Source organism: Blennius ocellaris, assembly GCF_963422515.1.
Source record: "Blennius ocellaris genome assembly, chromosome: 14".
Taxonomy (NCBI): Eukaryota; Metazoa; Chordata; class Actinopteri; order Blenniiformes; family Blenniidae; genus Blennius; species Blennius ocellaris.
The window spans coordinates 27,774,054-27,790,855 of NC_137663.1; the positions used below are offsets into that span (position 1 = coordinate 27,774,054).

General features: G+C 49.1%; 1 protein-coding gene across 1 annotated transcript in view; it reads right to left on the reverse strand.

Annotated features, from left to right (window-relative positions):
- Positions 1-446: 446 nt before the first annotated feature.
- Positions 447-16,802, reverse strand: part of dlg2 (discs, large homolog 2) — a gene marked incomplete at its 3' end in the record, with an annotated part of 47,043 nt that continues 30,687 nt past the window's right edge. The window contains 13 exon segments of the mRNA XM_080508705.1: positions 447-553; positions 735-826; positions 1,851-1,960; positions 2,475-2,647; positions 5,095-5,196; positions 5,283-5,333; positions 7,729-7,825; positions 9,740-9,815; positions 10,784-10,960; positions 11,143-11,257; positions 14,250-14,270; positions 14,273-14,339; positions 14,341-14,352. Coding sequence (XP_080364831.1) covers positions 447-553; positions 735-826; positions 1,851-1,960; positions 2,475-2,647; positions 5,095-5,196; positions 5,283-5,333; positions 7,729-7,825; positions 9,740-9,815; positions 10,784-10,960; positions 11,143-11,257; positions 14,250-14,270; positions 14,273-14,339; positions 14,341-14,352 — 1,200 coding nt within the window.

Here is a 16,802-nt window from a genome sequence, read left to right on the forward strand (position 1 = left end):
GAAGAGAGAGTGAATGAGAGGGTGAATGAGAAGGTGAAGAGAGGGTGAATGAGAGGGTGAAGAGAGGGTGAATGAGAGTGAATGAGAGGGTGAATGAGAGGGTGGAGAGAGGGTGAATGAGAGTGAATGAGAGGGTGCATGAGAGGGTGAAGAGAGAGTGAATGAGAGGGTGAATGAGAGGGTGGAGAGAGGGTGAATGAGAGTGAATGAGAGGGTGAAGAGAGAGTGAATGAGAGGGTGAATGAGAGGGTGAAGAGAGGGTGAATGAGAGTGAATGAGAGGGTGAATCCAGCCTCATGGACTCACGTCTCCGTCGGGACTTTTACTTTTTGCTTCAATGAAAAAAACCCCAAAACAAAACGAAGTGTTGACTTGTTGTTTACATTCATGTTGAGTGAAAAACAAACAAAAGCCAAAACGTTAGAAAACGACTCCTGGACGAGTTCTCAGAGTTTCTCCTTGGACGGGATCCAGATCAACGGTCCTGAATGTTCCTCGATCACCTGCTTGCAGTGGCTATAAATGTCCTCCAGGGTGTCCCCTTGGACCAGCGCTGCAGAGCGGAGCAGAGACACCAGGGTCAACGTAGAGCCGAAACAAATAGAAACATCCTGAAACTGGTTCTGGTCCCTCAGTGGAGGACGTGTCCCACTCGTCACCAAGCCCTGTCCACGACGAAGCGGGACGGGGACAGGGTGCACGAGACAATCGTCCCCAGTGGACGACGAGCGTACCTGTGAAGAATTCTCCAAACTCCTGCTCCAGCTTCAAGGCTCGGTCCAACGTCTTCCTGGCCTGGTCCTCGGTGAGACGCTTGTTCATGTCCCTGCACACACACACACACACACACACACACACACACACACACACACACACACACACACACACACACACACACACACACACACACACACACACACACACACACACACACACACACACACACACACACACACAGTTGTTCATATAAGCTTTAATAAACCAGTTAAATAAGTCCGTCCATCAGTCGGTTTCGCCACTTCCAGACTCACCCAGACTCAGACTCACTCAGACTTATTCAGACTCACTCAGACTAAGACTCAGTCAGACTCACACTCACTCAGACTCATTCAGACTCACTCAGACTAAGACTCACTCAGACTAAGACTCACTCAGACTCAGATTCACTCAGACTTATTCAGACTCACTCAGACTAAGACTCAGTCAGACTCACACTCACTCAGACTCATTCAGACTCACTCAGACTAAGACTCACTCAGACTCAGATTCACTCAGACTCACTCAGACTCACACTCACTCAGACTCAGACTCACTCAGACTAAGACTCACTCAGACTCAGACTCATTCAGACTCAGACTAATTCAGACTAAGACTCATTCTGACTCATTCACATTCAGACTCACTCAGACTCACTCAGACTAAGACTCACTCAGACTCAGATTCACTCAGACTTATTCAGACTCACTCAGACTAAGACTCAGTCAGACTCACACTCACTCAGACTCATTCAGACTCACTCAGACTAAGACTCACTCAGACTCAGATTCACTCAGACTCACTCAGACTCACACTCACTCAGACTCAGACTCACTCAGACTAAGACTCACTCAGACTCAGACTCATTCAGACTCAGACTAATTCAGACTAAGACTCATTCTGACTCATTCACATTCAGACTCACTCAGACTCACTCAGAGGTCAGAATTTCTCAGCTGAAGCTAAATAAAGATATTGTGACTGAACATAATAGTTTTTATGATGCAGCATCTCGTATTCAACCACTTTCCTCATTTCAAAGTGAATCAGAGAAACGACTCAGTGAAACAAACGACTCAGTGAAACAAACTCACATGAGCGAGTCGACGGACTTGGGTTTGATGAAGATGGCGATGGGGTGAAGTTGTGCTACTTGCAGTCGCTTGATGGCGTTTCCAGAAACGTCCAGGATGCAGTGCTTCCCCTGAGAGGCACAGAACACAGGAAGTCATTCTTCGGGACCCTTCACAATAAAACCACGAAGAAGACTTGAGACTTTGTCAATAAAAGTAATCCAGAGTTTTCTTTTTTTAGATAAAAGATGTTTCTATATTTAGCAGGCGTGTTTCACGATTACTTCCAGAAGAAAATACCTGAAGCACAAACTTCCAGACCGACTCGTTTAAAGTTTGGTTCAAAGACATGTGGACTCGTTTTCTGAGCTTTCTAACCCCCAAATCTTTACATAACAAATCAAATACCTCAATCGAGCCCCAATTGACATTAAAGCAACAAAAAAAAGCTTCAATCATGGTTTTGTTGACGCTGTGATGAGAAATATGAGAGAAAGTCTCATGTTCCTCTGAAATTCAGCAATGTGGCGTCGGAACCGTAAAGAGACGCAGATTCTCTACACGTCTGATTCTTCACTCCGGAGGCGAGCGCTGCACACAAAGTGGAGCGTCTCCATGGCAACCGGCGCCCCCGGCGGTCCTCACCCTCTCGGCCACGTGTCTGACGGACTGGACGCTGGTGCCGTACAGGTTGTCGTTGTACTGCCCCGCCTCGATGAACTTGTGCTCCTGGATGTCCGTCTCCATCTGCTCCCTGGACGCCACGAAGTGGTAGTCCTGTCCGTCCAGCTCGTAGTCCCGCCGGGACCGGGTGGTGTCTGCAACGCCAGGGTCAACACTGAGGGGCGCCGCCAGGGGACTCACTCTGACTCGCACTCACTCTGACTCACACTCACTCTGACTCACTCACTCAGACTCTGACTCACTCAGGCTCTGACTCACTCAGACTCTGACTCACTCTGACTCACACTCACTCTGACTCACACTCACTCTGACTCACTCACTCAGATTCTGACTCACTCAGGCTCTGACTCACTCTGACTCACTCTGACTCTGACTCACTCTGACTCACACTCACTCTGACTCACTCACTCAGATTCTGACTCACTCAGACTCTGGCTCACTCAGGCTCTGGCTCACTCAGGCTCTGACTCAGACTCACTCAGACAAAGACTCACTCAGACTCTGACACACTCAGACTCTGACTCATTCAGACTCACTCAGACTCAGACTCACTCAGACTCTGATTCACTCAGACGCAGACTCACTCAGACTCTGACTCATTCAGACTCACTCAGACTCACTCACTCAGACTCATGAACAGGTTCAGGCTGGACTGTGACTGAAGGTGAAATAAATCACTTTAGTGTTAAAAGGAACCTGCGTTCATTTTAACCGTCTGTTAATAAATATCATTTATTAACACGTTACCAAACCTTCACGTGTTCATAAACGTCACCAAACCTTCATGTGTTAATAAATGTCACCAAACTCACTTGGTCTTTTAGTTTGAAAGGTTTATCGTCACACATCTTTTGTTCCTATGAAGGTTGGATGCAGAAACGTTTAACTACTGGAATCACAGTAAAAATCTACACTACTAAACTAAACTACACTACTAAACTACACTACTAAACTAAACTACACTACTAAACTACACTACTAAACTAAACTACACTACTAAACTACACTACTAAACTACACTACTAAACTAAACTACACTACTAAACTACACTACTAAACTAAACTACACTACTAAACTACACTACTAAACTAAACTACACTACTAAACTACACTACTAAACTAAACTACACTACTAAACTACACTACTAAACTAAACTAAACTACACTACTAAACTACACTACTAAACTAAACTACACTACTAAACTACACTACTAAACTAAACTAAACTACACTACTAAACTAAACTAAACTACACTACTAAACTAAACTAAACTACACTACTAAACTAAACTAAACTACACTACTAAACTAAACTAAACTACACTACTAAGCTTTGTCTAACAAACTATGAATGTAGAAAAGCAGAATGAGACGATGGAAGAACGTCCAGAGGACAGAAAGACTCGTCTTACCTGCTTGACCTGAACTGTGAGCAGCTTCATGAGGTCAAAGGTCAAAACACACCAGGGCATTAAAACATGCAACATCAAACAGCTGGGGATGAGAGGTGATGAGGAGGCATGAGAGGAGGTGAGGAGGCATGAGAGGTGATGAGGAGGCATGAGAGGAGGCATGAGAGGTGATGAGGAGTCATGAGAGGTGGTGAGGAGTCATGAGAGGTGACGAGGAGTCATGGGAGGTGACGAGGAGTCATGGGAGGAGATGAGGAGTCATGGGAGGAGTCATGAGAGGAGATGAGGAGTCATGAGAGGTGATGAGGAGTCATGGGAGGAGATGAGGAGTCATGGGAGGAGATGAGGAGTCATGGGAGGAGTCATGAGAGGAGATGAGGAGTCATGAGAGGTGATGAGGAGTCATGAGAGGAGATGAGGAGTCATGAGAGGAGTCATGAGAGGTGATGAGGAGTCATGAGAGGTGATGAGGAGTCATGAGAGGAGATGAGGAGTCATGAGAGGTGATGAGGAGTCATGAGAGGAGATGAGGAGTCATGGGAGGAGTCATGAGAGGAGATGAGGAGTCATGAGAGGTGATGAGGAGTCATGAGAGGAGATGAGGAGTCATGAGAGGTGATGAGGAGTCATGAGAGGTGATAAAATGAGATGCAAACACAAACCAGCAGTAAACTTAACGGGGCTTTTACTTTGAAACAGGGCTTTTACTTTGAAACAGACAGGAGACCTGCTGGCAGGTCGACACTCAAACTGAAAATGTGAAAAAAAGCTTTTTGAATTTTAAAGTAAGGAAATAAGAGTTTGTTGTAAAAGTCCAGTAATTGTGGGACGTTTTGCTTCTGGGATGAAAACGAATGAAAAACCAAAAGCTTGAAATGTCTGATGTGGAATCAATCTAAATGAACGGCGTCATTATTACTGACGTCTGCAGCTGATTGACGGTAAAAGCCGATGTGAAAAAGACAGATGTTGGTGAAAACATCTGGATGTGGAGCAGCAAGTGGGTCACATGACGTTTATCTCTGAGCAAAGCAAGACTGATGCCGGCTGTCATTATTATTGATTAAACTCTGAACCTGACCTCTGGTCAACACATCAACACTTCCTGTGGTCGGGAGCAAAGTGAGGTGCATCATGGGAAATGTAGTGAAAAGCAGAAAGACTCACGAGGGACACAAGAACCAAACTTGTGAGGAAAGTCTGAGATCAGATCGTCATTGATCCGGTCCTTCATCGGGCCGAGGATGATGATTGGTCGAGAGTAACTGACTGGAATGACATCATCACTCATTAGAGAGAGGGAGAGGAGAGAGAGAGAGAGAGAGAGAGAGAGAGAGAGAGAGAGAGACACTCACTCTCCTGCTGCAGGACAGGCTCATAGGACAGAACCACGTCTTCTTGACTCCCTGAAGGAAAAACACCAAAGTTAATCAATAATTCCAGTTGATCTAATAACTGATCAGTTCATCTCAACCTTCTCATTCTCATTCTATTCATGGAAACTTCAGAGTGACTCCTGATGGTACGACGACCTGACGTCAGCTGGTCATGTGACCGTGGCTCTTCCAACCACCTGACCAGGAATCCAAACGTTTCATTGAGACCGAGGATTTTATTTTAGTGCCTTTATTTACTGATCAGGATGTAAACATCCAACACATCATCGTCCAACACATCATCGTCCAACACATCATCATCCAACACATCATCATCCAACATATCATCATCCAACATATCATCATCCAACACATCATCATCCAACATATCATCATCCAACACATCATCATCCAACATATCATCGTCCAACACATCATCATCCAACATATCATCGTCCAACACATCATCATCCAACACATCATCGTCCAACACATCATCATCCAACATATCATCGTCCAACATATCATCATCCAACATATCATCATCCAACATATCATCATCCAACATATCATCGTCCAACACATCATCATCCAACATATCATCGTCCAACACATCATCGTCCAACACATCATCATCCAACATATCATCATCCAACATATCATCATCCAACACATCATCGTCCAACACATCATCATCCAACATATCATCATCCAACACATCATCGTCCAACACATCATCGTCCAACACATCATCGTCCAACACATCATCATCCAACACATCATCATCCAACACATCATCGTCCAACACATCATCGTCCAACACATCATCGTCCAACACATCATCATCCAACACATCATCATCCAACACATCATCGTCCAACACATCATCATCCAACACATCATCATCCAACATATCATCATCCAACACATCATCATCCAACACATCATCATCCAACATATCATCATCCAACATATCATCATCCAACACATCATCGTCCAACACATCATCGTCCAACACATCATCGTCCAACACATCATCATCCAACACATCATCGTCCAACACATCATCGTCCAACACATCATCATCCAACACATCATCATCCAACATATCATCATCCAACATATCATCATCCAACACATCATCATCCAACACATCATCGTCCAACACATCATCGTCCAACACATCATCATCCAACACATCATCATCCAACACATCATCGTCCAACACATCATCGTCCAACACATCATCGTCCAACATATCATCATCCAACACATCATCATCCAACACATCATCATCCAACATATCATCATCCAACACATCATCGTCCAACATATCATCATCCAACACATCATCGTCCAACACATCATCGTCCAACACATCATCGTCCAACATATCATCATCCAACACATCATCGTCCAACATATCATCATCCAACACATCATCATCCAACATATCATCATCCAACACATCCAACACCTGCAACATGCAACATTTGCAACATCCAACACCTGCAACACCTGCGAAATCCAACACCTGCGACATGCAACACCTGCGACATGCAAAACCTGCGACATGCAAAACCTGCGACATGCAACACCTGCAACACCTGCGAAATCCAACACCTGTGACATGCAACACATGCAACACATGCAACACATGCAACACATGCAGAGGCCCCAGTCGGGGGTTTGCGGGACCAACTTACTGAATGACTTTGTCCCATAACCATCATCCCCTATTGTTTGGATTTCCTGGTGGAGAGTCATAGAGAGAGAGAGAGAGAGAGAGAGAGCGAGAGAGAGAGAGAGGGAGAGAGAGAGAGAGGGAGAGAGGGGGGAGTGAGAGAGAGAGAGGGAGAGATGGAGATGGAGAGAGAGAGAGATGGAGAGAGAGAGAGCGGGAGAGAGAAAAGGAGAGAGAGAGAGAGAGAGAGGGGAGAGAGACAGAGAGAGAGAGAGAGAGAGAGAGAGAGGGAGAGAGAGAGAGAGAGAGGGAGAGAGAGAGAGGGAGAGCGAGAGAGAGAGAGAGAGAGAGAGCCACAAAGTGAGCAATAGGCCCCCACAGTTCCCTCAGCAGCCAGCAGGCGGCGCCAAACACAGCAGACCAGTCCAGACACAGACCTGGATCCCTGCAGGGGGGAAGACCTGTACCAGACCCACCAGACCCACCAGACCCACCAGAACCACCAGACCGGAACCAGAACCACCAGAACCACCAGAACCACCAGACCCACCATCAACCCCACCACCAGTACAATGGGGAGTTTTGTTTGGTCCTGCTGGAGACTGTGGACAAGTCCTGACCAGACCAGACCAGTCCTGAGACCAGACCAGTCCTGAGACCAGACCAGTCCTGAGACCAGTCCTGAGACCAGCCCTACTCTACCCTGACCCTACACGGAGGAAGGCGTCGGAGCGTACTCACGGTCTGAATCGCTGCCGTCCTGCTCGCCGTCTTTGTTCTTGTAGAACGGGAACTTTCGTGTGAAGATGAAATTCTTTCTACGTTTGTCACTGAGCGACTGTGAAGGCAGAACGAGGCAGACGGGGACATTCGTCACATCATGCAGACACAACGAGGAACCTCGGTTCTCCACCGCCGTTCTTCTGGTTCTACACTGGGCCGTCTTGGTTCCACAATGATGGACGGTGAGAAAGTTCACACATTATGTGTCTGTCTCTTTAAGGAACCTGCTGCTGCACTTCTGGACGTCTCAATGAAGAAAAACATGTTAAACTAAATAACCTTTAAAACCTCCAGGGTCACATGACCTCTTCAAACTGTGAGCTTTACTTTGAAAGATTTCCTTCCTTGTTGATATTGTGAAGCTGCAGGTCAAGTTTATTAAATATAAAGTTTAGTGATTTCATTCATGTGAAATAACAGAAATTTGAAATAGTGTCAATAATCACATTTGTATTGATAAACTCATAATTCAACTCGTCAGTCTTGGTCTCTGTGTGTGTGTGTGTGTGTGTGTGTGTGTGTGTGTGTGTGTGTGTGTGTGTGTGTGTGTGTGTGTGTGTGTGTGTGTGTGTGTCCAGCAGATGGCTCCTGCATGTTTCATGGCTGCTGACAGAAGGTCTGGTGTTCAGCACTAATAGTTCATGAGGACAGGAGGCTCCTCCTCCTCCTCCTCCTCCTCCTCCTCCTCCTCCTCCTGCCACGGTGGCGACTGAAGGAGGCTCCTCCTCCTCCTGCCATGGTGAAAGAAGGAGACTCCTCCTCCTGCCATGGTGAAAGAAGGAGACTCCTCCTCCTGCCATGGTGACAGAAGGAGGCTCCTCCTCCTCCTGCCACGGTGACTGAAGGAGGCTCCTCCTCCTCCTGCCATGGTGACTGAAGGAGGCTCCTCCTCCTCCTGCCATGGTGAAAGAAGGAGACTCCTCCTCCTGCCATGGTGACAGAAGGAGACTCCTCCTCCTCCTGCCACGGTGGCGACTGAAGGAGGCTCCTCCTCCTCCTGCCACGGTGGCGACTGAAGGAGGCTCCTCCTCCTCCTGCCATGGTGACAGAAGGAGGCTCCTCCTCCTCCTGCCACGGTGACTGAAGGAGGCTCCTCCTCCTCCTGCCACGGTGACAGAAAGAGGCTCCTCCTCCTCCTGCCACGGTGACAGAAAGAGGCTCCTCCTCCTCCTGCCACGGTGGTGACAGAAGGGGGCTCCTCCTCCTCCTGCCACGGTGGCGACTGAAGGAGGCTCCTCCTCCTCCTGCCACGGTGGCGACTGAAGGAGGCTCCTCCTCCTCCTGCCATGGTGACAGAAAGAGGCTCCTCCTCCTCCTGCCATGGTGACAGAAGGAGACTCCTCCTCCTCCTGCCACGGTGGCGACTGAAGGAGGCTCCTCCTCCTCCTGCCACGGTGGCGACTGAAGGAGGCTCCTCCTCCTCCTGCCATGGTGACAGAAGGAGACTCCTCCTCCTCCTGCCACGGTGGCGACTGAAGGAGGCTCCTCCTCCTCCTGCCATGGTGACAGAAAGAGACTCCTCCTCCTCCTGCCACGGTGACAGAAAGAGGCTCCTCCTCCTCCTGCCATGGTGACAGAAGGAGACTCCTCCTCCTCCTGCCACGGTGGCGACTGAAGGAGGCTCCTCCTCCTCCTGCCACGGTGGCGACTGAAGGAGGCTCCTCCTCCTCCTGCCATGGTGACTGAAGGAGGCTCCTCCTCTCCTGCCACGGTGACAGAAAGAGGCTCCTCCTCCTCCTGCCACGGTGGAGACTGAAGGAGGCTCCTCCTCCTCCTGCCATGGTGACAGAAGGTACTGGAGGCTCCAGACTGGATGTGAGGACGTGGACCTCAGAGGACGAGGTGTGTCCCTCTGAACACGTCGTCCACGTGGACGATGCAGGCAGTGACACAGTTACAGTTACAGTTACAGTTACTGTCCCTCCTGACCACCTGGAGAAAGACAGCGAGGGACACGGAGGACACTCACCCCTCTGGAATCCAGGGATCCCGGCTTGGCGTTGAACTTGACGGTCTTCAGGTGAGCCCGTTCCTTCCTGTCCACCCTGTGGACCAGAGCATGTCCTCTACGTCAACATGTCCTCTACATCAACATGTCCTCTACATCAACATGTCCACTGTGGACCAGAGCATGTCCTCTATGTCAACATGTCCTCTACATCAACATGTCCTCTACATCAACATGTCCACTGTGGACCAGAGCATGTCCTCTGCGTCAACATGTCCTCTACATCAACATGTCCTCTACATCAACATGTCCACTGTGGACCAGAGCATGTCCTCTGCGTCAACATGTCCTCTACATCAACATGTCCTCTACATCAACATGTCCACTGTGGACCAGAGCATGTCCTCTACGTCAACATGTCCTCTACGTCAACATGTCCACTGTGGACCAGAGCATGTCCTCTACGTCAACATGTCCTCTACATCAACATGTCCTCTAAGTCAACATGTTCTCTACGTCAACATGTCCTCTACGTCAACATGTCCTCTACATCGACATGTCCTCTACATCAACATGTCCACTGTGGACCAGAGCATGTCCTCTACGTCAACATGTCCTCTACATCAACATGTCCTCTAAGTCAACATGTCCTCTACGTCAACATGTCCTCTACATCAACATGTCCTCTACATCAACATGTCCACTGTGGACCAGAGCATGTCCTCTACGTCAACATGTCCTCTACATCAACATGTCCTCTAAGTCAACATGTCCTCTACGTCAACATGTCCTCTACATCAACATGTCCTCTACATCAACATGTCCACTGTGGACCAGAGCATGTCCTCTACGTCAACATGTCCTCTACATCAACATGTCCTCTAAGTCAACATGTCCTCTACGTCAACATGTCCTCTACATCACACTGGTCTCTACTGCAACATGTCCCCGGGGGACATTTCAAGTTTTCTCTTCTTTTTGAATCTCAACCAACGTCCACCTTCTTTGGTTGCTCGTGGCAACACACACACACACACACACACACACACACACACACACACTCACCTCCTCTTGCTGGGGATGACGCCCATCTCCTCGCTGTCGCCGTGCGGCGTGGCGCGGCGGGCCTGCCACCACTCGTCGTCGGAGGCGTTGACCACGTGCAGGACGTCTCCGAACCGGAAGCTGAGGCCCTGGCTGGGCAGGCCGCTGTCCCTCGCCTTGTCGTAGTCGAACAGTGCCCTGCTCAGAGGACATGGCGGGGTGTGTGTGTGTGTGGTAGTTAGTAATAGTTAGTTAAAACGGTTAGTCCCCGGGCTGCAGGAGGTGAACCTCCACAACCAGGGACCATTCACCATGAGCAGAACGTTACAGGAAGGGTTAGGGTTCCCTCGCTGTGGGTAGCCCCTCCCCCTCAGACCCACCTGACGTACAGCGACCTCTTCTGATTGGTCCTCAGAGACCCGGAGCCGGAGCTCATGCTGTGGTTCATCATCTGCTCACGCAGGTCGTGGATCTTTGCTTCAAAACGCCCGTATTCTGTAAGAGGAGAGGAGGAGATCAGGAGGAGGAGGAGGAGGAGGAGGAGGGGAGAGGGGAGGAGGAGGAGGGGGAAGAGGAGGAGGAGGAGGGGGAGAGGGAGGAGGAGGAGGAGGAAGAGGAGGAGGGGGGGGAGGAGGAGGGAGAGGGAGGAGGAGGGAGAGGAGGGAGGAGGAGAGGAGGAGGAGGAGGAGGAGGAGGAGGAGGAGGAGCAGGAAGAGGAGGAGGAACAAGCGGAGGTCCCCCTCATGAGGAACTCAAAATTAATGAACAAAAACAGAAAAGGGCAGAAACCAGTGAAATGCAGAGGAGGAGGAGGAAGAGGCGGAGGAGGAGGAGGAGGAGCTTCAGTCAGAACTGGGAGGAAACATTCCGTCTTTCTTTGCTCAGAAAAGTGAAAGAGGAGAAGTTCACCTCCTCTTTCACCTCAGGATTCACCTCCTGACATCAACCCTCAGACTCCGCCCCCATCTCTCCCAGCTCCGCCCACGTCTCTCCCAGCTCCGCCCACGTCTCTCCAGCAGGAACACTTTCAATCAAACCCAAGTTTGTCCACATGGTCCAGCAGGACCAGCTGCAGCCAGACTCCCAAACATTTAGCATGAAAACTGCTGTTTTATGTGTTTTACCTGGAAGGTAACACCACCTTAACACCACCTTAAAACCACCTTGACACCACCTTAACACCACCTTAACACCACCTCCGAAACTCTGCTCTATGTCGCATTACGTCAGTGAGTGAAGAACTCGTGACCTCCGACCTCAACGGAGCCGTCTGGAACCTTTTTATGCCAATGTGGTCAAAGTGTGGAGGCTGATGGAGGCTGATGGAGGAAGATGGAGGAAGATGGAGGCTGGTGGAGGAAGATGGAGGGATATGGAGGAAGATAATGGAGGCTGATGGAGGAAAAGGGAGGAAGATGGAGGCTGGTGGAGACTGATGCAGCTGCTGGAGCTGACGGAGCTGCTGGAGCTGCTGGAGCTGACGGAGCTGACGGAGCTGATGGAGCTGCTGGAGCTGCTGGAGCTACAGGAGCTGCTGGAGCTGACGGAGCTGCTGGAGCTGCTGGAGCTCCTGTAGCTCCATGTTCATACAAAAACCAGCAACGTTCAGATGTTCAACCTGCAGTGCTGGAAAGTCTTCATGGTATCAGAACCAGTTTAAACTGCAGAAGAAGACTGACTGACCAAGTGAGGAACATTCTGGAATCCTCCAAACATCTGCTGCAGCTGCTGCTAACCGCTGCATGCAGGTGACAAACCACTGTCATGGCTCATTGTTGCAGGGGGCTAGGGTTAAGTTAGGGTTAGAGTTGGGTTAGGGTTAGAGTTGGGTTGGGGTTAGGGTTGGGGTTAGGGTTAAGTTAGGGTTAGGGTTGGGATAGGGTTAGGGTTAAGTTAGGGTTAGGGTTGGGGATAGGGTTAGGGTTAAGTTAGAGTTGGGTTAGGGTTGGGGTTGGGATAGGGTTAGGGTTAAGTTAGGGTTAGGGTTGGGATAGGGTTAGGGTTAAGTTAGGGATAGGGTTGGGATAGGGTTAGGGTTAAGTTAGGGTTGGGTTTGGGTTAGGGTTAAGTTAGGGTTAGGGTTGGGATAGGGTTAGGGTTAAGTTAGGGTTAGGGTTGGGATAGGGTTAGGGTTAAGTTAGGGTTAGGGTTGGGATAGGGTTAGGGTTAAGTTAGGGTTAGGGTTGGGATAGGGTTAGGGTTAAGTTAGGGTAGGGTTGGGATAGGGTTAGGGTTAAGTTAGGGTTAGGGTTGGATAGGGTTAGGGTTAAGTTAGGGTTAGGGTTGGGATAGGGTTAGGGTTAAGTTAGGGATAGGGTTGGGGTTAGGGTTAAGTTAGGGTTGGGTGTGGGGGGTCAGTGTGTGAGGGGCCACAGAAAGAAGGGGTCAGAGGTCAGAGCGGTGGGGGTCAGGGGGGCATTGGGCTCAGCTGCATCTGGGTGAATGAAGCTAAAGCTGGTAGCGTCCTAACCTGGTGTGGCGCCCGGCGGCCCGGCGAGGAGAACACAGAGCAAGTTCTGATGGCGAGAAGAGACAAGCAGTTAGTCCTCGTCTGGAAGGTTCTCAAGGTCTACAAGGCTACAAGGTCCCGGTCTGTTTGGTTCTGTTGACAACCTGGTCATTGAGGCGGGCCGGATGTCTATTTGGGGGACGGAACCTCAGGGCCTTCAGGACCTCATGGCCTTCAGAACCTCGTGGCCTTCAGGACCTCAGGGCCTTCAGAACCTCAGGGCCTTCAGAACATCGTGGCCTTCAGGACCTCATGGCCTTCAGAACCTCGTGGCCTTCAGGACCTCAGGGCCCTTCAGAACCTCAGGGCCTTCAGAACCTCGTGGCCTTCAGAACCTCCAGCGGCCTTCAGAACCTCAGGGCCTTCAGAACCTCAGGGCCTTCAGGATCTCATGGCCTTCAGGACCTCATGGCCTTCAGGACCTCAGGGCCTTCAGGATCTCATGGCCTTCAGAACCTCATGGCCTTCAGAACCTCATGGCCTTCAGAACCTCAGGGCCTTCAGAACCTCAGGGCCTTCAGAACCTCAGGGCCTTCAGGACCTCAGGGCCTTCAGGACCTCATGGCCTTCAGGTGCCGTCCCCCATTGGCTGCATTGACCCTAACCCGAACCCTTCACCCGTTTCAATAATGAGGTTATTGAGGTTGTTTCTCTCCTGAAGGAGGGGTGGAGGCGACAACACCACCCGGACACCACCTGCTGCCCCTCAGGCAGAAGGGACGAGGTCTACACAGCCACAACGTCCAGAATGTGGCAGAGCAAAGCATAAAAACAAGGAAGACCAAACTGCAGTTCCTCATACAGCCACTGGGGGTCTCATTCCTCATCAGCAAGCAGCAGGCCACTGAGACCTGAGAGCAGCGATGACGTTGGTGAAACGAGTGAGAAAGTTGCTGAAAGCTGCACAAAGCAACGTTTCAGAGGACGAAGGACTTCAGTCTAAACAGGAAGTGCAGGTCGGGGTGACGGTTGCCTCACCTTCAGGCCGGTACTGAGCACGATGGTCACCAGCTGACCGGCTCCTTTCAGAGCCGCTGCTGCTTGTTCATGTGAGGCTCCGCCCAGATCCCACGCCGTTCACCTGCCACACAAAACCATTTCCTGAAGGGCGAGGAGGGGGAACTGGAAATAAACACCAGGGTGAGGGTGAGGAGAGCACTAACCTAACCTAACTTAACCTGAACCTAACCTAACCTAACCCTAACCTAACCCTAGCACTAACCTAACCTAATCTAACCCTAGCACAAACCTAACCTAACCTAACCTAACCCTAGCACTAACCTACCCTAACCTAACCCTAGCACTAACCTAGCCTAATCTAACCCTAGCACTAACCTAACCTAACCTAATCTGAACCTAACCTAACCTAACCCTAGCACTAACCTAACCTAACCTAACCCTAGCACTAACCTAACCTAATCGAACCCTAGCACTAACCTAACCTAACCTAACCTGAACCTAACCTAACCCTAGCATTAACCTAACCTAAATCTAACCCTAGCACTAACCTAACCTAACCTAATCTGAACCTAACCTAACCTAACCCTAGCACTAAACCTAACCTAATCGAACCCTAGCACTAACCTAACCTAACCTAACCTGAACCTAACCTAACCCTAGCACTAACCTACCCTAACCTAACCCTAGCACTAACCTAGCCTAATCTAACCCTAGCACTAACCTAACCTAACCTAATCTGAACCTAACCTAACCTAACCCTAGCACTAACCTAACCTAACCTAACCCTAGCACTAACCTAACCTAATCGAACCCTAGCACTAACCTAACCTAACCTAACCTGAACCTAACCTAACCCTAGCACTAACCTAACCTAATCTAACCCTAGCACTAACCTAACCTAACCTAATCTGAACCTAACCTAACCTAACCCTAGCACTAACCTAACCTAATCTAACCCTAGCACTAACCTAACCTAACCTAACCTGAACCTAACCTAACCCTAGCACTAACCTAACCTAATCTAACCCTAGCACTAACCAAACCTAACCTAACCTAACCCTAGCACTAACCTAACCTAACCTAACCAAACCTAACCCTAGCACGAACCTAACCTAACCTAACCTAACCCTAGCACTAACCTAACCTAACCTAACCCTAGCACTAACCTAACCTAACCTAACCAAACCTAACCCTAGCACGAACCTAACCTAACCTAACCTAACCCTAGCACTAACCTAACCTAACCTAACCTGAACCTAACCTAACCCTAGCACTAACCTAACCTAATCTAACCCTAGCACTAACCAAACCTAACCTAACCTAACCCTAGCACGAACCTAACCTAACCTAACCTAACCCTAGCACTAACCTAACCTAACCTAACCTGAACCTAACCTAACCCTAGCACTAACCTAACCTAATCTAACCCTAGCACTAACCAAACCTAACCTAACCTAACCCTAGCACTAACCTAACCTAACCTAACCAAACCTAACCCTAGCACGAACCTAACCTAACCTAACCTAACCTAACCCTAGCACTAACCTAACCTAACCTAACCCTAGCACTAACCTAACCTAACCTAACCTAACCCTACCACACAAAACCATTTCCTGAAGGACGAAGAGTGGAAACTGGAAATAAACACCAGGGTGAGGGTGACGATAGCACTAACCTAACCTAACCTAACCTGAACCTAACCTAATCTAACCCTAGCCCCAGCCTAACCTAACCTAACCTAACCCTAGCCCTAACCCTAGGACGATATGTGGAAACTGGAAATAAACATCAGGGTGAGGGTGAGGATAGCACTAACCTAACCTAACCTAGTCTAACCCAAGCCTAACCTAACCTAACCGAACCTAACCCTAGCCCTAACCGAACCCTAACCTGAACCTAACCTAACCCTAGCTCTAACCTAACCTAACCTAACCTTAGCTCTAACCTAACCTAACCTAACCTAACCCTAACCCTAACTGAAGGGAATACAACAGACTGATGACTCTGGTCCAGGGGGACCAGAAACAGAAAACAATGTAGAGCTTAACCAGCCTGTGGGTGGCGCTGTAACACTGTAACACTGTAATGCTGTAACGCTGTAACACTGTAACGCTGTAATGCTGTAACGCTGTAACACTGTAGTGCTGTAAGGCTATAACACTGTAATGCTGTAACACTGTAACGCTGCAACACTGTAACGCTGTAACACTGTAACGCTGTAATGCTGTAATGCTGTAACGCTGTAACGCTGTAATGCTGTGGTGCTGTAACACTGTAACGCAGTAACACTGTAACGCTGTAGCGCTGTAACACTGTAACACTGTAACGCTATAACACTGTAACAGTGTAATGCTGTAACACTGTAATGCTGTAAGGCTATAACACTGTAACGCCGTAATGCTGTGGTGCTGTAACACTATAATGCAGTAACACTGTAACGCAGTAACGCTGCAACACTGTAACGCTGTAACGCTGTAATGCTGTAACGCTGTAATGCTGTGGTGCTGTAACACTGTAACACTGTAACGCTATAACACTGTAACACTGTAACGCTGTAACACTGTAATGCTG